At 32.3% G+C, this 23,588-nt stretch overlaps 1 protein-coding gene across 2 annotated transcripts in view; it reads right to left on the bottom strand.

The window, feature by feature from the left end:
- The window catches only part of LOC101897989 (elongation of very long chain fatty acids protein 7), a 98,905-nt gene that overhangs the window by 6,264 nt on the left and 69,053 nt on the right, over nucleotides 1-23,588 (bottom strand). For both annotated transcript variants that reach the window (XM_059118616.1, XM_059118615.1), the window contains exons 2-4: nucleotides 16,298-16,435; nucleotides 5,097-5,204; nucleotides 4,924-5,004 (exon numbers count right to left, since the gene is read on the bottom strand). In XM_059118616.1, coding sequence (XP_058974599.1) covers nucleotides 4,924-5,004; nucleotides 5,097-5,204; nucleotides 16,298-16,435 — 327 coding nt within the window. The remainder of the gene's footprint in view (nucleotides 1-4,923; nucleotides 5,005-5,096; nucleotides 5,205-16,297; nucleotides 16,436-23,588) is intronic.

Genomic DNA, 23,588 nt, shown 5'->3' with positions numbered 1-23,588 from the left:
TTCATATATATTAAAAACACATTTTAGGGTTAAAGCCGTACTTGGTGTGAATTTATGCACAAATCTCCTACAAGGCATCATTTTTAAAGAATGACGTTAAAGACACAAATATTCTTCATCAAATTTCACTATAAGTAACCAAAGAACAAAAATCTGTAATTCTATTGCATGCCAAAAAAAAAAAAAAAATGTTGGCATCAATATTCCAAAAAGGAAAAGAAATCGAAAAAATCCCTTATTTTTGATCAATTTTTCCTTGGAGGTTTTTTCGAGTTGATGTTTGAATGTAACATAAAATAACGTTTAAGGAGGAAGGTGTTAAAATAACAAATATTCTACACAAATAAGTCACAGAATAAAGCATATATCTTAGATTCTAGGTCACTTCGGATCAAATCCCTTTTAGGACATTTGATGTCGATCTAGGGTGGCCTGGTGGTGGTGGCTGTCTGACCGGCTGGTTGATGCACACGATTTGGTCCAAACTTGGTACATCGTAATTTTATTAACAAACCTAGGTCGAGTTCCGAGATGGGCAATATCGGCCCACTGCTCTGGTACCTCATAAGATCAACATTTTCACAGAAAAAAATGTAAAATAATAATAGCGTATAGAACAAAAAAGGATCATTAAATTTTGTGCAAAATTTGTGAACCCTAATATTTTTATGAATGCTAGGTCAGGTGAGGAAATGGAGAATATTGGAAATGTAGTGGGCTGTAGCAAGTACCTCCCCCAACCGGTCAAAATTCTGAATAATTATGCCTATTATAAAATGTAAAATAAAGGACCAATTGTCTTCAAATTTCGCACATCATAATATTTTCACTGACACTAGATCTAGTATGGAGAACGGATAGAAGGGACTAGCCCTTCTTGTAACACCTCCACTAAGAGTTAACATTTGTAACCATGAAGCTAATAAAAGCCAAAATAAGACTCCCATTCATTTCAAACTCAATACATCCCAATATTTTTATTAACACTAGATCTGATGTGAAGACGAAATATTTCGCACTTCTGGTACCTCCCCCACAAAGGGTGAAATTTTGAATAATCAAAACGCTTACAAATTTTACACATCTCAATATTTCTACTAACGCAAAATCTGGTACTGATAGAACGGACCACCCCTTCTGATACCTCCCCCACAAAGTGCTAATAAAATTTGAAATCAACATCCGATTCCTTTCAAACTTGGAACATCCCAATGTTTTTAGTAACACAAGATCAGGTAGGCTATATATCTGTCGGAAAAACCAACTGATACTGTTTAAAGTCTTTTAAAAACATTTATAATCGCGATTTTGTTAAGAATATATCATTTAAGGAATCTTTTAAAGGCCAATGAAAGTTAATATGGTTGGTTTTCTTATATTTTTAAAAAGGGTCATAATAGAAAATTTTTAAGGATTTTTTCGTGGAAATATGAGTTAAAAAATCGAGAAATTGTAAAAAATGAGTTTAGAAATGAATTTTTTTAAGAACATTTTTAATGAAATGTCGTATACAGAATCGTTAATTTCTAAGAGTATTTTATTAAAGAAATTTCCGGAAGAAAAATATATATTCTTTATTTTTTTTTTCTTAAATCAATGTAAAAATCACACCTAAATAAGTATAAATTCACATCTATGTAATTCACAACATTTGTCAATCAATTTATAATTTATGCACATAATTTATGACATCTATTTGTTGGTACCAACAGATAAAAATCACCCAAATCAATATATAAACCGCGATATTTTTTTCATTGTTTATTTTAAATTTATAATTCGGGTCAAAAGACTTTCACCTAGACACGGAAAGTGATCGAACGACATGATGTGATGGTCATTGACCATCATCTCGACTGAGTTTTGGAGGGTTGATGCTGGCGATGATACGGGCTCTGGGTGACAAAATTTTGCAAACTCATGTTATATAAAAAAAAACATAATAATTTTCATTTAAAATAAATTATAATTTTTAATTTTTTGCAAAACCTGAGATGATGCAAAACTTTCGTTTGACATCGAATAAAAAATAAAACGTAACAATTTCAAATCATTAATAATTTATGTAAAGTTGTTGTGAAATAATTTATTTTGTTTCTATGCAAAAAAAAAAAAAAAAAACGAAAATCTCGGTTTGGATAAACTAAGTGAGTGGTGGTTCGATGGGTCGAAGGTTAAGATGAAGAACTTATACAAACTAGATGCTGGTATGCTTTCGTGAACATATCTTTGAAATAAGTCATTGGCTTTTTGAAATCACAAAGTTCTCGAAGCCCGATTAAAACACATTGTTTATATCTTCAGCCCTCACATATAAATATTGAAAATATTCACCCATTTTTGAGGGTGGTACCAGAAGGGGTGGTATTTTATGGCCGTTTTGATAATTCAAAATTTGCACCAATTTGGGGGATGTTATAGCCCTCAGATATAAATATTGAAAATATTAACCTTTTTTTGAGGGTAATACCAAAAGAGGTGGCGCTTCATATCGTATTTTATGACCGTTTTGATTATTCAAAATTTTTGACCCATTTGGGGGATGATATAGATATTATAGATAATGTGCTAATAGAAATATTGGGAAGTATAGAATTTAGAAAGAATCAAATGCTTATTTCGTATTTCGTAAGCATTTTGGTTACATAAAGTTGTAACCAATTTATGTGGGAGGTGCCAGAAGGAGAGGACCATATATCAAATCTTTACGCCAAATCTTGTGTTAATAAAAAATTTGGGATGTGTGAAATCGAAGAGAATCGGATGTCTATGTCGCATTTGTTGAGAGTTATAATTGTTCAAAATTTCGTCCCGTTGTGCGGTAGATACCAAAGGAAATGGTTCAATCTATTTCATGTTCTCGCTAGACCTTGTATTAAGGGAAATATTAGGATGTGTGGGATGGTGTGAAGAAAAAATTTGACCAGTTGTGGGGGAGGTACCAGAAGGAGTTGTTCGATATTTTCCACCTTCACACCTGATACTTCTTTGGTAGAAATATTGAGATGTGCCGAGCTTAAAATTAAATGGATGCTTATTTCGCATTTGATGACAGCCATATTTATTCAACATTTTGACATCTTTGTAAGGGAGGTACCAAAGAGTGTGGCCCGATATCTCCCATCTTCGCACCTAATATTTCTTTGGTAGAAATATTAAGATGTACCGTATTTAAAAGTAATCGGATGCTTATTTTGTATTTTATGCAGTCATAGTCATTCAAAATTTTGACCAAAAAACCAGAAGGAGTAGTCCGATATTTCCCATCTTGACACTTGATATTTCTTTGGTAGAAATATTGAAATGTGTGGAATTTGAATGTAATCGGATGCTTATTTTGCATTTTATGAAAGTCATAGTTACTCAAAATTTTGACCTGTTGTGGGAGAGATTGGTCCGATATTTTCCATCTTTACACCTGCTACTCCTCTGGTAGAAATATTGAAATGTGCCGAATTTGAAAGTAATCATTTTGCATTTTATGAAAGTCATAGTTGACCTGTTGTGGGAGAGATATCAGACGGATTGGTCCGATATTTCCCATCAATAGACCTGATACTTCTTTGGTAGAAATATTGAAATGTGCCGAATCGGATGCTATTTTTTCATTTTATGAACTTCATAGTTACTCAAAATTTTGACCCTTTGTGCAGGAGGTATCAGAATGAGTGGTCCGATATATCTCATCTACACACCTGCTCTTTTGTTGAAAGAAACATTGCTATGTGTCGAATTGAAAAGAATTATATTTTCAATTTTCCTGTTTTAGGAGCTTCATGCTTATTCAAAATTTTGAGCTGTTTTGATGGAGGTACCAGAAATAGTGGTCTCCTATATCCAAAAATACAACAGAGCAACATTCGGGCAGCGTGTGACGGTTTCATTGGCCGTTTGAAGGCCATAATTCGTGCCAAAGGTGGCCAGTTCGAAAAAATCTAAACATATTTCAAAATTTGATGCTATGTTCGACCTTTTTTGCTTTCATTCAATAAAATTAAATAAAAAATGTGAAAATTGTGGCATTTGACTTTGTTGCAGTTTTTTTACCTCACCCTGTATACCCTCTGTAGTGTGGAGGGAAACAACAAATATTAAAAGTCTACGGATATTAAAAATTATTTTTAAAAAATCCACGAATATTAAAATTAATTATTGAAATAATCACAAATATTACAAATAATTATTAAAAAAATCCAACAAAAATAATAATTTTTTGAAAATATTTTTTTAAGAAATATCAAAAATGTTTTTTTTATGGACGTGGATTTTTAAAATATTTTTTTATTTTATTTATATTTTTTAATTTTATAAAAAAAATCATGGCTTTGATATTTAAAAAATATCTTAAAAATATTTAATATTTTATTTTAAAACATTCTTTTATTTATTTGCCCTTTAAAGTATATCCACGTTATATGATCTTCAAACCCATTCATCCATGCAGAAACACGTGTTGAAAATTATTATTATTTTCAGACTTATGGTGATCAAAGTTCAATAACAACTTTTTTTTATTGAACTTCTATCTTTACACCCCCCTTCCCAATTTTCTTCAAACGATTCTGGAGAGAAATGATCACCCAAATCTTCTGGTGTGTCATTTTTATTGCCTAAGGCTCGGTTTCTTGGTAAAGCAGACGGCGTGACGACTGTGCCATCAACGTTTTAAGCGGATATACCCAAATATCAAAAGCATCAGCTAATCACAAACTTGCGGCTTGCTTGCTCATTTTACCACAAAAAATATGCTAATTTGTTAAAAGACGCTACTAAAATTTAAATACAACAATAAAACAAAGAAATACGCAAATCATCATGATTCAATATTTAACTTTTCTTTGGCACTGAAGATCGGAACTTTCTTAAATGTTCTAAAATATTTCGAGTGGTTTTTGTTTTTTTTTGTTTTCGTATCTCACTTACCCTAATTGCTTTGGGTGAATATGAATAGTCGACAGGTTCACACGTGAAGCTATAGCCATTTAACCAACCACCAATTGATGCCTGCAAAACAAATGGATTTGCCATTAGTTTATTATTGATTTTATGCGGAACTGGTTCCCATCTAGAAAACGTGTTCCAATTCGTTTGTTTACCTCATAGAACAGATACATGCTGAACAAGACCTGTAGGAAATTGTAGACGACCAAAACTTTGCGCAATTCAAAGGGTTTTCTGTTTTCCATTAGTTTTGGACCCAAAATCTGTAAAGAAAATAAAAAGGAAACATTTTTTCATTAGTTATGGGTAATTAGGAAATTTTCGTTGAATGAAAAGAATGATGAATTTCTGTAGATAATTCTGAACAATATTTATCAGACATTATTTTTTTAAGGAACTTCAGGGACGAAATTTTGAATTTTGCAAAATAATTTTAAATACAACATCAGTGCTTGAATTTTAAGTTTTTTTTTAGTGTAAAAGCAAGTTCGGAATTTTAAATGTGAGAAAATTTCGTTGATTTTTAAGCGACTCAGGATCATTAAGGTAAAAAGGACCTTTTTAAGGGTATTCCAGTACTTCCAGTATTCCAGTACAGGACAGGAATGAGGATTTTTAAGGATATTTTTACAGAAATTGCAGGACAAATTCAGATTTGCAGATATTTTGAGAGATTTTTTTAAAGTATTTTCATGAATTCTTAAGGATTTAAACTTAAATTTATGAATTTTGAAACGAATTTCAGGACATCTTTTAAAATAATTTTCGAATTGGAGGATGTTTTATGGACATTTTGGAAAAAATTTACAACAAGAATCATTGAGTTTCAGGGAAAGAATTATTAATTTTAGGGGATATTTTTACAGAAATTGCAGAACAAATTTAGATTTTTAGAGAACTTTTTTCAAGGATTTTTAGTGGCAGAATTTATGATTTTTTAAAGGAATTGCAGAATATATTTTAAAATAACTTTTGGTTTAAAGGATTTTTAAGGACATATTTAAGGAAATGTTAGGACAAGAATCATAGAACTTCAGGGAAAGAATTATGAATGGTAAATATAATTTGGTAATTTACAGGAATTGCAGGTACAAATTTAGATTTGTAGATTTTTTGAGAGGCAGAATTTATGAATTTTAAAAGAAATTGAAGAATATATTTTAAAATAACTTTTGATTTGAAGGATTTTTAAGGACGACTTTAAAGAAATTTTAGGACAAGAATCATGGAACCTCAGGTAAAGGATTATGAATGGTAAATATAATTTGGTAATTTACAGGAATTGCAGGTACAAATTCAGATTTATAGATTGTTTAGAGCTTTTTTTCAAGGATTTTTAGTGGCAGAATTTATGATTTTTTTCAGAATATATTTTAAAATAACTTTTGATTTGAAGGATTTTTAAGGACGCCTTTAAAGATACTTTAGGACAAAAATCATGGAACTTCAGGGAAAGAATGATGAATGGCAAAGGATATTTTTTTTAACAGAAATTGCAGGTACAAATCCAGATTTGTTGATATTTTTAGAGATTTTTTAAAGGATTTTTAATGGCAGAATTTATGTCTCCTTAAGAGATTTTTCAAAAGAATTTCAGAACATTTTTTAAAATAAATTTTAGGAACGAATTGTTGATTTCGTTATAAAAATATTTTTTTATTTTTCAGGACATTTGGGGTCGATCTAGAGATGTCCGTCCAGCCATCTGTCTGTCTCACGATAACTCTCAAAGGGAGTATCCGATGTCGTCCATCGTAAAATTATTGTCAAAGTTAGATCGAGTTCAGAAATGGGCGATATAGGACCACTCCATCAGGTACCTCCCCACAAAGGTGTCAAAATACTGAATAATAATATTATCCAATTCCTGTCAAACTCATCAAATCCCAATACTTCTATTTACACAAGATCTGGTGTATAAATGGGATATATCGGTTTACTCCTTCTAGTACCTCCCCCCCACAACGTTGTCGAAATTTTGAATAACCAAAATGTTCATAAAATGCCAAATAAGCGTCAAATTCTTTTCAAATTTTTCACATACCAATATTTCTACCAACATAATATCTGGTGTGAAGATAGAATGTATTGGCTCACTCCTTCTGGTACCTCCCCTACAAAGTGGTCAATATTTTGAACAACTACAACCCTCACAAAAGAAAAAAAAAATGATCCGCCTAAAAGGGGAAATAAATGTTCGATTCTCTTTAAATATTTCATATCTCAATTTTTTTTTATCGAATTAGATGATGTGGAATACATAAATACCTGGTATCGTACCTTACGCACATTTTCTGGTATCTCATAGATATTGATATAGATCAAATCTGTTCAGAAATAAGTACCATTTAGTACTTTTCGATTAATTATAGCACACATTTCTAAAACCACCTCTATATCTCAATCGCAGATATCAAGAGATACCTCAATATCAAATATAGTACTGTTTAGTACTTTTCGTACAATTATAGTACACACTTGGGAAATTATGTCCAGGCAACACATGAACAGCGACCTTAATACCAAATTTTAGATTCCTGCCACTATCTTCTCACTCAAGACCAAATTGAACAAAATTGTGTAGCATTAAATAATTTTCGTACACATTTCCAAAAAATATATATTTCAACATTTTTTTTGGATAATTTATTTTTGTAACAGCTTATAATTTAGGAGTTTCATATTTTATTTCTGTCGGCGAATATTTTATTTAATGGTATTTATCATTCATATTTTGACCTCCAAGATAATGAAAGATGTAAAAAATATGATTGTTGCTGGCCATACAACTAATTTGCACCTTGGGACATTTGTTGTCGCCTTCTTTTTTTATTGTAAATTTACTTGATTTATTGTTTTATTATTTTTTTTTTGTTTTTGTTCGCTTTTATGTAGCAAGACGCTTCAACTTTAAAAAGCTTGATTTGTGTTGAGCTCAAATATTTCGTGCAAATTTAATTAGACTATTAATTATTAAATCTATTTAATCAAAAAAAAAAAAAAAAAAAAACTTCATTCAACTTGACCTGAATTATTTTCTTAAATTGATACCTTCCAAGTCATCGACCGCTGCTAGAAAAATTATCGCGAATTAACAACACAAATATTTAGTTCATTTATGCAAAATTTTGTCTCCAATTCACACAAACGCTTAAAATTTGAACAAGTTAAAACAAAAACCAACCATTGTTTTTGATTTAAGAAAAAATAAAAACACGTGAATATATTAGGGATTTTTTAGGCAAACAAAAGACCAAGGTGTGGTCTTGTTATTCACACCCTAATTTTTTGGCAAATTTCTTTGCTACAAATAAAAAAATAGGTTTTAATGTCTGCATTTTATAGACGTTTTGGAAAATATAATATCTATGTTATGATTTCATCAATATTTTATGGCCTAGATCACATCGCAAAGTAACCAGAATATAGGGGGCCAGTTCTTTCCTCTTTCATATTAAGATTTCATAGAAGCAATTTTATTTTAGGAATCAACCTCTTCGGGAATTTGATTGATAACAATTCGAGGATTATTTTCATCGGAAAATTTAATGCTCGTGCTAGTCACCAATGGGGGTTTTGTGCTTTTTTTTTCCAAATTAGGTTAAAGACTTTCTTTAAATGGGATCGAAATAAGTCAAAATATTCTACACCAAAGAAAAGAAATCTATATATCCATTATATATGAGGAAAATATTCCATTAGATATCAAATATAATCTTAAATGTATTGAGGTCCCATTTCAAATAGTCAAGGATTTCAAAGAGTTTAATGTCACCAATGACAAACTCAATTGACATTTTTATATGCAAAACGAATACTATCAAATCCTCTTAGAATATTTATTGAATTTTAGCACATCTGACGGATTGGCTACTGTAAAAAAACAAAGCAAATTCGAGAAAAGTGCCAAATTTGTTGAAAATAAAAAAAAAAGTTTTTTTACGAACCAAAACTAATAATATTTGTTTTTTTTTTTGTACACAATTTTTTTGTTTGGAGACCCACATTGGAACTTGATCTAGAATACATGGTGAGATGAAAAAACTGTAACCAACTTCAGACTGCTGTCATTTCTAAGCCACTCGTCCGACAGCTGTTGAAATTATTCCTGTGACAGCTTATTATATTGTTTACAAGCGTACAAAAGCATTTTGATGAGAATTATCCAGAAAAAAAAGTTATTCGCGATGGAATTCAAGCGTGATAGTGTGATTTCTTTAGATTTGGCTGGAAAACCACAAGTGGCTATCGTTAGAGCACTCCAGCATTTAAATGTGAATAAATCTTTTGTGTCTCGTACCATCGCTCGTTACCGTGATACTGGTAGCGTAGCCCGACGTCAAGGAAGTGGACGAAAAAAAACAGCAACATCAGCAGAAATGGTTCGAAAAGGAAAAAAGCGACTAGATCGAAACCCGCCTCGAAAAATGGCTCGTGAGTTGAACATATCGCAATATTCCAAATATTGAAAAATGAGATCGGGGTAAAGCTATTGCAATTCCAAAAAGCGCAAGAACTTACACCGCAACCGAAAGAAAGTGGACGCAAAAGAGCTAAAGAATTGCTTCTCTTAGCCGAAAGTAGTGAACTGCCAAATTTGGTTTTCTCCGATGAGGAAACATTCGTTGTCCAGCAGTTTGTAAATAAACAAAATGATAGTGTTTACTTGCAAAAGAGGTCAGCTGAAAATGTGCACCTTCGGTTGGCCACCAGAATTCAAGCGCCGGCCATGGTGATGGTGTGGGCCGCAATAATAGCAGGTGGTCGCTCTCCGCTCGACTGGTATCAGAATAAATGCCGAATATTATCGCGAAAATATTCTGGAGGGTGTATAAAAAGCCTTTGACACGCAAAGATTTTGGCCGCAGACCTTGGACATTCCAACAGGCCTCAGCACCATCGCACTCAGCACGCACCACCCAAACATGGTTACAAAATGAGGTTCCTCGCTCCATCTCCAGTGCACAATGGATAATCCGTTGGACTATTGTGTCTGAAGTATTTTGGAAAGCAAGTTTGGCACTAAAAAATACCAAAGTGTCGATCACCTCAAGCAAGCGCTTCGCCGGGAATGGACCAAAATACCGCAGAGCAACATTCGGGCAGCTTGTGACGGTTTCATTGTCCCATTGAAGGCTATAATTCGTACCCAATGTGACCAATTCGAACAAATCTAAACTTATTCTAAAATTTGATGCTATTTCCGACATTTTTTGCTTTCAATTTATAAAATTAAAAAGAAAAATCGAAATCGTTCTTGATAAATTTTGGCAGAGGCATTTCTGGGCTGTATCTGATAACTGGTACCGAATATAATTTTTGTGGATTGCATATTACGAATGTGAGGGACTTAAACACCAAATCGGATGGAACATATAAATGGGAGCTATAGGTATATCAGAACCAAATTTGATGTACTTGCTTCTAGAATGAATTCGGTCGGATGTGGCAACATTCAGGTAATTTGGACTTATATTGGCCATTTGATGCACAATTAACCCGAAATCGGGTAAGGATATATATAGGAGCTATATCCAAATCTGAACCTATTTTGACAAAATTAGATACACTTATTTTAAAGCTGTATCTGATATCTTGTACCGTATATCATTGTTGTGGAATGTATATTACGCTTGTGAGAGACTTTAAACCCTAAATCGGGTAAAACAAATTTATGGGAGATATAGCTATATCTGAACCGATTTACACCAAATTTGAAGTAATTTTTATAGGACGAATTCAGTCGTGATTACCAAAATTCAGCCCATTTGGGCTCTTATTAGCCATTTGGTGCACAATATACCTGATATCGGATAAAGATATATATGGGACCTATGTCCTAATCTGAACCGATCTCGATAAAATTTGACAGAGGTATTTTCGAGTAATATCTGATGTCCGGTACCAAATACCATTGCTCTGGAGTGCATATTACGCATGTGAGCGACTTAAAACCCCAAACTGGACGAAGCATGTATATGGGAGCTATAGCTATATCTGAACCGATTTTTTCCCAAATTTGTTTTACTTTCTTCTAGACAGAATTCAGTGTAATGTACCAAAATACAGGTTATTTGAACTTATATTAGCTATTTGGTGCACAATTAACCGGAAATCGGTTGAAGATATAAGCTATATCTAAATCTGATCCGATTATCACCAATTTCAATAGGGTTCGTCTTTGGGCCAAAAAAATATTGTTTGCAAAATTTCATCACAATCGGATAATAAATACGACCTGGATTTTCTTCACAAAAATACATGGACGGACGGACATACGGACTGACATGCATAAATCGACTTAGAAAGTGATTCTATGAAGATCCTCAAAAGTAAATATGGATCTACCTCGCTTCCTTCTTCATGTTACAAACAAATGCACAAAGGCATAATTACCACCTTACCTCTTTGTGGTTAATCAACAAATAAAAGCTGGTCGTCTCGATTAGGCTTCTCCCATTTGGAAACAATAAAACAACCGGTTCCAGATTAACATCTACTCTTATTATCATCATGGAGTCTACAATAAAGAGACAAAGAAGGAATCCCCTGAAATGCAGTTCATTAACTTTTCAAAACTATCGGCAGCTAGCACTTATACGAGAACAATTCTAGTCCTGACTGAAACATGTCCCCAATTTTATTTTTATTTTTTGTTGCATTGTGGCAACATAATCGACCACCAATCACACCGTCATTCACTCCACTACTACTTAGCATTTCGATTGTAAACAAGCCAATGATGCTTTTAGCAGATATTGGCAGGTTGTTGTTCCTGATTAAATCTGCCGGTTGTAATATGAGCAGCCTCCATGTTGTGGTTGGTTGTTTGGTTGGTATACTGGTTTAATGGTTAATTGGCCATAAAATATAATGACCACCCTATGTATTTACGTTTGTTCTGGCAGATTCTTGCTATTTTTTTTCTGCTAAACTAGTTCTAGTCATTTGGAGCCTTTGTTCTTGACCATTTCCTGGTGCACGAGTGAAAGATGCGCAAATGAATCCTTTAACCTTGAAAAAACGCATTTTTGGTTTTTTTTTCAGAGAACATATATTATCATCTTGACAGTTGGGTCATGTAGCAGAAAGGCAGAAGAAAAATGGATAAGCTAAGTTGTAAATTGTGCTTGTATAACATTGTAAGGCAATTAAAGTTCTAGAATAGCTTGTAGAGGTATGCAAATTTTCGAAGAAGTAGAAAAAATTTAAAATAGGGAGATAACAGAATAAAGCTGCAGAAGGTAATTAAGAAAAAAAAAAAAACAAACAAATAAAAAGGCTGTAAGTTTGGCCGTTCCGAACTTTGAATACCCTCCACAATTTGGAACGAATTTGACAATTTTCAGAAAAATAAAATCCGTTAAAAATTCTGTTAAAATCTTAAAAATACCGAATGTAGCCATTATATTAGGGTCTATGCGACGACGTGGACCTGCATAGACAACTTACTTAAACTGCGAAATTTAAAAAAAATCGGTGAATAATGTAGCTAAAATCATCAAAAAAAAAAAAAGCCAGTAAAGAAAGTCTTAAAGTCGGGCGGGGCCGTCTTTATGATACCCTACACCACTTTGCTAATTTAGTAGAGCTCAGCATAACACGCTATGATTATAATTTAAAGTTCAAAGGACTGAATATGCCGAAGCATTTGTATCTTTTAAATTCGGACTTGTATTACCCATTTGGTGCACAATTAATTTGACATCGGATAAAGATATATATGGGAGCTATATCCATATCGGAACCGATCTCGATAAGATTTGGCAAAGATATTTCTGCATATTACGGCTGTGGGTAACAAATATAACAAATCGGATGAACAGTATATATGGGAGCTATAGCTATATCTTAAACGATCTTCACCAAATTTGACATACTAGCTTCTAGACTCAATTCGGTCGTAAGTGCCAAATTCCATTCCATTTGGACAAATATTAGACGTTTGGTGCACAATAAATGGTAAATCGGACGAAGTTATATATGGGAGCTATATACAAATCTGAACCGATCTCGATAAAATTTAGCAAATGAATTTCTGAGCGGTATTTGATATATTTCCCAAAATATTGTTCTTACAGAGTGCAATTACGGCTGCGGAGGACAAAAATAACAAGTCGATTGAACGATATATATGGGAGCTATAGCTATATCTGAACCGATGTCGATAAAATTTGGCATACTTATTTTCAGGCCTAATCTGGTTGTATCGGCCATATCATTCGGCCTGACATTACACGTTTGGTGCACAATAAAAGGCAAATCGGACGAAGATATATATGGGAGCTATATCTAAATTTTGACCGATTATCTCCAATTTCAATAGGTTCCAAACAAATCACTTGTGCAAAATTCCATCTGGATAGAACAATAAATGCGAACTGTACTTTGTTTACAAAAATACATGGACAGACGGACGGACGGACATGCATAAATCGACTCAGATCATGCATGCATTCTATGCAGATCATCAAAAGGAACTATGGGTCTATCTCGTTTAATTTTGCCCAAATGCACAAAGACATAATACCCTGACCACCTTGTGGTGTACGGTATAAAAATTATATGGGGGTAAACGAAGACGTAGCCCTCACAGACAATTTTCTATCTTAGGCTGTAGTATCTATTACGAACTTCCAATACAAAATTTGAGACATTTCCGGAGAATAATGTAGCTTAAATCATCAAAATACCGAAAATAGGGAGGTAGCATTATATGGGGTCTATACTATAACGTGAACCTACATGGCCCATTTACCAAAAGTCCTGCAGACATAATATACTTTTGAGTAAAATTTTATCAATCTAAATCGATATAGAATTTTATGCTGATCAAGACTATACAATTTTCTATGGGGTTCGCTTTTTCTGTGCAGAAAGTTCTATAAGGTACCAAAATGGTCATTTTTATTGATTAAGAGTCAGCATTTTTGAAATGTACTACAGTTTTAAAAATTTATACAAATATACATCATTTGTGGAGAGTGACCCGTTGGGTTTAGTACCAATAGTGACCAAAGAGGGTCACCATAATTGGGGATGTTTTGAAAAGTTTTACGTTCACTTTCCGTTCCGAAACATTAATTTTGAGAGATTGGTAAGCTCTGACATTTGGTATGAGGAACACTTTTGGGGTGGGCTTATGGTAACGGGTTATATATATCCTACTAGATGTTACCTAAATGTACTTAATGGTACACTTACAGCTATAAATCTCATTACTTAAATTTCAAATATCGTACTTTTGGAATAAAAAAATGTACAAAATGTACCAAGTGCGCGGAATAGATCAGGAGTCCTCAAAATTTTCATGGGTGTCATTCTTCATAGCGGGCTTCACCCTACTTTTGAGTAACCTTCTTGGCACAAATTTTAAACGCCCAGACATTGTTGTCAAACTATGTCGAGTTTTAGAATTCTAGACCTTCTCTTTCATATTTCGTAATTTTTGTACACGGCAAACGAAATTTAACAGTTTCGGGATACAATTATATAACCTTCGTCGAAATTTTAGTTTTTATACCCTACACCACATAGTGGTAAGGGTATTATGTCTTTGTGCATTTGTTTGTAACATGGAGAAGGAAACGAGATAGACCCATAGTTACTTTTGAGAACCTTCATAGAATCACTTTCTGAGTCGATTTATGCATGTCAGTCCGTCTGTCCGTCCGTCCGTCTGTCCATGTATTCTTGTGAACAAAATGCAGGTCGCCTTTATTATCCGATTGAGATGAAATTTTCCAAACAATACTTTTTTGGCCCAAGGACGAACCCTATTGAAATTGGTGAGAATCGGATCAAATTTAGATATAGCTCCCATATATATCTTCATCCGATTTCGGGTTAAATGTGCACCAAATGTCCACTATCAGTCCAAATGACCTGAATTTTGGCACACCCAGCCGAGTTCGGCCTAGAAGCAAGTATATCAAATTTGGAGAAAATCGGTTCAGATATAGCTATAGCTCCCATATATATCTTTCATCCGATTTGATCTTTAAGTCCCTCACATTCCTACTATGCAATCCACAACCGTGATATTTGGTACCAGGTATTAGATGGAGCACAGAAATATCTGTTTTAAATTTTATCGAAATCGGTTCAGATTTGGATATAGCTTCCATATATATCTTCATCCGATTTCGGGTTAATTGACCACCAAATGGTCAATATTAGCCCAAATGGCCCGAATTTTGGCACATGTGACCGAGATTAGCCTTAAAACAAATACAACAAATTTGGAGAAAATCGGTTCAGAAACAGCTATAGCTCCCATATATATGTTTTATCCGATTTGGTGTTTAAGCCTCTCACATTCGTAATATGCACTCCACAAGAATGATATTTGGTACCAGATATAAGATACAGCCCAGAAATAGCTGTTTGTAATTTTATTGAAATCGGTTCAGATTTGGATATAGCTCCCATATATATCTTCATCCGATTTCGGGTTAATTGTGCACCAAATGGCCGATATAAGTCCAAATGGACTGAATTTTAGTACATCGGACCAAATTCAGCCTAGAAGCAGGTATATCAAATTTAGTGAAAATCGGTTCAGATATAGATATAGCAACCATATATATGTTTCATCCGATTTAGTGTTTTAGTCCCTTACATTCGTAATATTCAATCCACAACCGTGATATTTGGTACCAGGTATTAGATGGAGCACAGGAATAGCTGTTTTAAATTTTATCGAAATCGGTTCAGATTTGGATATAGCTCCCATATATATCTTTATCCGATTTCGGATGATTGACCACCAAATGGCCGTAATAGCATCAATTTTGGCAAATCCGACTGAAACCAGCTTAGAAGCAAGTACACCAATTTTAGTAAAAATCGGTTCAGATATAGCTATAGCTCCCATATATATCTTTCATACGATTTGGTCTGTAAGTCCCCCACATTCGTAAAATGCACTCCACAGGAATGATATTTGGTACCAGATATCAGATAAAGCCCAAAAATAGTTGATTTTAATTTTATTAAAATCTCTTCCGATTTGAATATGCCTCCCATATATATTTTCATCCGATTTCGCGTTAATTGTGCATCAAATGGCCAATATCAGCCCAAATGGCATGAATTTTCGTACATAAGACCGAATTCAGTCTAGAAGCTAATACGTCAAATTTGGAGAAACCAGGTTCAGAGATATTTATAGTTCGTAAAATGCAGGATAGAATTAGATAGATTTTGATTTTGTACCAAATATCTCATACAGCTCTGAAATGCCCTGTATAAACCTTTTAAGAGAGCTCTACTAAATATGCATAGTGGTGTAGGGTATGCATAGTGGTGTAGGTGTAGGTTTTCCTTACTGGTTTCAAATATGTTTTGTACTCACCTTAACTATATATGCATATGTTATACTAATGGCAATTGTGGGAAATGGTGAACTCATCAGGAACCAATCTCTCGTTCTAGGATCCGATTTGTTGTCCATAAGATCCCGCCAGCCATCGTAGATTGAGGTAAGTAAATTCTGCAATAAACAAATAAAATGAGAAAATAAAATATTAATAAAATTTAATTGCTTTTTATGGGAATTGCATTTGAAATTATTCTAGAATTTGTATACATATTAGAAAATTATTATGTGTATTAGTTCGAAAACCTCCACCATTTCAAACAAGTCTGTCAAGTAAGGTAGATCAGACTTCCTTTGTGAATTAAAAAAAAAGGTGAAGTGAACTACTGTTGTTAGTAAGTTAATCGAACGTTTTTACAGCGTTTAACAAGTTTGATGGCAAATTATAGATGCAAAATTGCAATTGAGTTTATTTATTTGAATATTAGGGTGGTTCAGTGTCACAGAGAATGTGGTTTGGAAAGAAAAAATATATTTTTAATTTCCATATAACAAAAGCACATTTTTAAAAATGAAGCTGTCCAGTGAAATGGAGTTTGTAATAAAATAAATTATGAAAAAAATATTAAGTATAAATATTAATAAAATTTACGAAGGATGGAACAAACTGCAGACGAAGCCGATTATGAGGACAAAAGAAAAATTTTTTCTCGAAAATATTTTTATACCCTACACCACATAGTGATAAGGGTATTATGTATTTGTGCATTTGTTTGTAACATGGAGAAGGAAGTGAGATAGACCCATAGTTACTTTTGATGATCTCCATAGAATCACTTTCTGAGTTGATTTATGCATGTCCGTCCGTCTGTCCGTTCATATGTCCATGTATTCTTGTGAACAAAATGCAGGTCGCATTTATTATCCGATTGAGATGAAATTTTCAAAACAACATTTGTTTGGCCCAAGGACGATTACTCGTTTGAGCGTTAAAATAATACTCAAAAATAAACCTTACACTGTTATTAGCAATATTTCCGAATACGCTATATACCTTGGAATCTTTGCTTTCAAGAAAATAGATATTTAGAATTTAGAAACGAAAATTTTAAAAACTTTTCGATGAGGGGGAATTTGCCCCTATATTTTGGTTACTTTGTGATGTAAACTTTCAAAATACCAATACACTGTCTTTTATTTTTTAGTTATTCTTTCGTAAACTGGCGGATTTTTCTTGTAGTCCATTTTTTGTGTTGCACAGTATAATTAATTATTGATTTTATTACAAAATATTACACAGAATCATCTTTCAGAACTATTTAATAATTAATTATTATTTTGTTATTTTTTTTTTATAAAATATTTGTTGATATTTAATAACTACTTTTATTCATAATCTTTATGTTTTTCCCATTCCCCTTATTATAGACATATTTCCTGTTTTTATTAATGAATTACATGCTTGTATTTAAAAACAAAAATAAGTTTATTAATCATCTTTAAGATGCCGGGTGATGTACACTATAAATTGCATATTAAAATATGTTAATTTCCATTGTGGTTGCACGAACTTGTTTTAATCGTAGAATAAAAACAAACAAAACTATCATTCCCATTGTGGGATTTTTTTTTTTTATAAAAAAATATCAAATAGAAAAACAACATCTTAGAACACACATTTACAAAAAGCCTAAATAGAACGCAGAAAGTAGAGATTTTTTTTTGAAGAATAACAAAACAACATCCCAATAAATTTTAACATTTTTTTGGGGATTTTTGTTTTGCCATTCCAATTAGGAGATTATTTGTCATTCTTAAAAACAAACGCAAAAAAATAAATATTTTAAGGTTAATATTCCCCTTTTATGTCATTTTAGTAAAGCCTCTTAGAAATGGCTACATCAAGATTGTTGTTTTTGAATTGTTATTTTTTTTGTTTCAATTTCCTTTCATATAAAACTTGTACCATTTATTAAATTTACTCTAGAATCTTCCCAATGCTCTACGCATTTTGAATTTTGTTTATAATATTCCAATACTAATTAATGAGCATCTTTACTCTCCTTTCAACTGTTAACAACAACTCCTCTCTCCATTCATTCATATAATAGTTAGTTTTTTTACGGGAATGGCACTCATTGGTGTTAGTGTTATATGGGAATTCCTTTGCTTTTCAACTGTAATTCTCTATTATAAACAAAGAGGCACACACATGTGGAGACTTTTATTTGTTTTGCTTACAAACAGCAAGTATAACAGTTTGTAATACACACAACGCTCAAATCATATAATTCACTCAAAGTAATTTTTTCGCTCTCTCTCTACATTTCCCTTTGCCCAAAACAAAATATGAGCACACTCATTTCCGTTGATCAACAACATGACCTCGTCGCTCTTTCTCTCTGCCCCAATACCCACTCATTTGCTCTGCCACAAAGAGGCTGTTTTATTTTGAGAGTTAATGCCACTGTGTGTATTTTGTTGTTGCGAATAACTGCCGTTGGCTTTGTTGTTTGAATGTTTACACCGGAATTTCCTTTAGAAAAGTACAAGAGGGCGTATGATGTTTATGAATTAGAAATTTCGTTGAAGTGAGTGCATTATTTTGGCTTGGAATGAAGAAATTAAAAGCAAAATATTGTAAATGGGAACAAAACGAAAATAATTTTCGAAAAATAGAGATTTATAATGAAAATACTTTTTGCAGGCCATATAAATTCCTAGCGTTTATGTAAAATTTTGAGATTTTGGAGTTTTTTAAAAAAAAAAAAAAAAAAAAAATCAGAAAAAAAAAGAATTGATAGTACCCTCCATAAAAATTACTGTTTGAAAAATTTTTTTTAAGTTGACCGAGTCGGTGTCTCAAATGGCTTCGTCCAACTTCGTCCGACATTTCGACCGGTATTTTTTTTATTTGAACGTAATATTCGATATCGATTTCAGACCTAGATCTCCCTCACTTTCGTTGAAACTAACAAACCTTCACCACTCATCCTAAATGTTTTAATGGTTAAAAAACCAATACTTAATACTTTATAAATATTTTTCAATTTATTTTTTTTTTTGTGTTTTGCACTTGTGCGACTCATTTCAAATAAAATGGGAAAGGAAATAAAAAATCTAATTTATTAATTTATTGTTATCTCTTTAACATTTCCGTTAATTTCAGACAAAATCAAATCACCCAATTCATTTCATGTTACCATGTTTGCAAGATATAATAAAAAAAAACAAACAAATATAATGTCAATAAACTGCAACTAACTGACCGTTTAAACGACCTTCTGCCAAATTTGCACTCCCACTCATTTTCAGCGACAAATGCCAGTAGTTTTGCCATAAAATTAATGAATTTAGACCATCTTCGTTGTGAGTGGTCAATATCGGAGAGAAATATGAGGAACTTGGTAGAAAATTTGTTTTTTCTTTGGCGCATTGTTTTACATTTTTTTTGTTTTATTGGTGAAGTTAGTTTGAACGAAATATTAGTTTTCGGCATTGGTTTTATTGTCCAGTCAATGAACGATGAGAATTTCGACGTGTTTTCCCAAATCATAAAATTTGGAATGAATGAAACTATTTTTTTTATAAATGGTTTTGGCCACATTCGATTGATTGTTGGATATTAGTGGGTTAGTATGACAATATGCTGAATTATTCTAGAAGTGTTTTGGGGGAGGATTATGAGGTTTTTTAAGTGAGGTAATATTATTTCTTAACATTTAATCTTAAAAACATATTCCAAAAATTTATATTGTTTTGACTTTTGAGCGGGATAATGAAAAAAAAAACGTTACTATAAATTCCAACACATCGGGGATTTTTTTTTTCTTTTTCTTAACGAATTTTATACAAATTTAGCAAATTTATTTTTTTGGCATCTTAAAATATATATATTTTTTAGTTTCTTTATGAACCTTAATATTCTTTATAATAAAAATATAAATCATTTTTCGGTCTTAATTAAAAATAATTACATTAATCTAACCAAAAATTGCAATAATTATAAGTCAATCTTTCCTTTATTTGTTTCCATCTTTATATTCGATATATTTCTTCTCCCCAATGTAATTTTTTTTTGTAAATTATTTAAATTTTTTCCCTTCGTTTCTAGACGTTTAGATAATTATTTGCACCACGTGTCTGAACTTTGCCTTAATCCGCCCATGCTTAACAACGCAAATCATATAATTTAAATGCAAATATTTATTAATTATAAATAATTTATTTGAACAAATATGCAGTTTGAAGAAGGCGAGGAAATTGCACGTCATAATTAGGAATAAAAAATAGATTATATATTCTAATACAATCTATGACCATTATGTAAGATATTCGCCAGGAATTGCAGATTTTCTAAATGCTTTCACATACAAAGAACCTTTTTTTTTTAAACTATAAGATATTTAGTAGTCTACAGATAAAAACAAAGTTTGAAAAATCCCTCATACCCAAAATGGTTATATCATAATTTATATATCTTAGGACTGTCAACTATTTAAATATTGATGAGATCCTATGGAAAATAATAGTTACAATGATAATATTAATAAACAAGTAAAAAAAATTAAGTTCGGTCGGGCCAAACTTTTAATACCCTCCACCTTAGGGAAAAAAAACATTAGAGCCTATATACCAATTTTTAGACATATTCATGTGAAAATGTGCCAAAAGTCATCAAAATACCGAATATCGGAAAATTCGGCTATATGGGGCTATACAAAAACGTGGACCTATACATACAGTGTTTCGCCAAAAGAGCTAGAACCCATTAAGACCAACAAATACCAATTTCTAGACAAATCCGTGAAAAATTGTGGCAATAACCATCAAAATACCGAATATCGGGAGGTACCGTTATATGGGGGCTATACCCAATCGTGGACCCATGTATGCTTTGTTTCGCCACCGGAGCTGGAACCTATTATGACCAAAAAATACCAATTTTCAGAGAAATCTGTGAAAAATTGTGGTATAAATCATCAAAATACCGAATATCGGAAGGTACCGTTAAATGGGGACTATTCCAAAACGTGGACCGATATATCTCATTTTCAATACCAACCATCCTACACACAATACAAATTGCTCTGCTAAATTTTGGCGCTCTACGTCAAATATTGTGGGCTGTATCGTGATTTCAACAGACAGACGGACAGACAGACAGACGGACATCGTTAAATCGACTTAGAATTTTATGCTGATTATGAATATATGTACATATGGGGTCTACGACGAATATTTAAGGATGTTACAAACGGAATGACAAAGTTAATATATCCTCTTTTCCAAGGTGGAGGGTATAATAATGATAACAATAAAAAACACACTTTTTATTCGGACTTGAGGTGTTGATGATTTTTATACCCTACACCACATCGCGAGATCTTCTAAGAATCACTTTCCGAGTCGATTTACGCATCTCATTCCGCCTGTCCGTCCGTCTGTCCATGTATTTTTATGAACAAAATGCAGATCGCAATTTATTTTCCGATTGAGATGAAATTTTGCAAACAATATTATTATATATATATATATATATATATATATATATATATATATCTTAAACCGATTTCGGCCAATATCAACAAATGTTCAAAATCAATCCAAATGACCTGAATTTGGCACATCCAACCGAATTCAGTCTGGAGGCAAATAAATCAAATTTGGAGAAAATCGGTTCAGATATAGCTGTAGCTTTTATAAATATGTCTCATCCGATTTAGGGTTTAAAGTCCCTCACATGCGTAATATGCACTCCTCAGCCATGATTTTTGATACCGGCCATCAGATACTGCTCGAAAATATGCTCCCATATAAATCATTATCCTATATCAGGTTTATTGTGCACCAAATGGCTAATATCAGACCGAATGGATTGAATTTTGGCAATTACGACTGAATTCATCCTAGAAACCAGTACATCAAATTTGGGGTAAATCGACACCAGCTATCAGATACAACGCAGAAATAAGTCCCCAAAAATTTGTCAAGTTCGTTTCAGATTTTTACATAGCATCGATATACATTTTTATCCGATTTCAGCCCAAATGAAGTGAATTTTGGCACTTCCGACGGAATTTAAATATACCACTTCTCTTCTTATACCACTTCGAAAATTACGCAATATTTTTGCGTTTCTTGCCATCACTGACCCATTGTAAATATGTTAAATATTCAAGGCTCAATCTGTAGTCCAAATACTTGATCGAAAAAAATATATTTTAATTTTGGTTTCTAAATATATGAATATAATTCAAATCCAAAAGTAATAATCAAACCTAACCTCAATTTTTGTTGCACAGTGTAATCTAAATTACAAATTGCTGATTTGTTTATTAGCCAAGGGCGTGTAGGATCAAAGTTTAAATAAGTGATGCAAACTAAACATCTAGAAAGAAAAGGAAAACAATTCAACAATTTACAGAAATATTTAAAGGGGAAAGGAGCTGGTGAGTTCTCCAACAATGTAGAGAAAGAGAATCATTGAGGTATAATTATATAAATTATTTAAATTTTTAAGAAGATAACTAAAATTACTGTTATTATTTTCCTTTGGAACCTTTACTTAAAATATGATTTTGAAAAGGAGAATTTTTATGTAAAAGGAGATTGAAAAAACACAAAAAGAGAAACAATTGATGGGTTCAGAGAAGCAAAGATGAACGTGTAATTTATATGAAATTGAGTTACTTCTATCAAAAAAAATGGTATAACATGAATGCATATAGAGAACTATAGAAAAAAGGCGAGGATTTTTTTTTTAATTTGTAAAACTAGTCGTTAGTTCTAGAAATCAAACAAATACGGAGACAAAAACAAATCGTATTAAACTAGCTTTGTCATTTTTTATATTTTGGGAAAACCCCGTCGGAAGCACAGCGTTCGTTGACTGCTAAACTAAAGCTAATATTTCATTTAAACTATTTGCCATGAACTATTGAAAGAACCAGATTTGGCAAACAATTTGCTAAAAAAAACGTATTTTCTATACAAATTCCTCATTCTTCTTTCCATATTGGCCACTGATCACAAATTTGGTTTGAATTCATAAAATTTATGGTAAAACTACTGGCATTTGTCGTCCAAGATGAGTAGGTGTATAAATTGGGCATAAGGTCAAAAAGCCGGCCGGATAGATGCGGTTTATTGACATAATATTTGTTTGTTTTTATTATTATTTTTTAAATATGGAAAGACGAAATTAATTAAATGATTAGATCTTGTTAGAAATTTATGGAAATATTATAAAGAACTTAAAAAAAGTTTTTTTTATTTCCTTTTCCATTTTATGTTAAAACGTAAAAATAAATTAGGCCTATATTTA

Source organism: Musca domestica, unplaced genomic scaffold, assembly GCF_030504385.1.
Source record: "Musca domestica strain aabys unplaced genomic scaffold, Musca_domestica.polishedcontigs.V.1.1 1, whole genome shotgun sequence".
Classification (NCBI taxonomy): domain Eukaryota; kingdom Metazoa; phylum Arthropoda; class Insecta; order Diptera; family Muscidae; genus Musca; species Musca domestica.
Note: the sequence above shows the minus strand (reverse complement) of the source record. Positions and strands in the feature narration are given on the sequence as shown.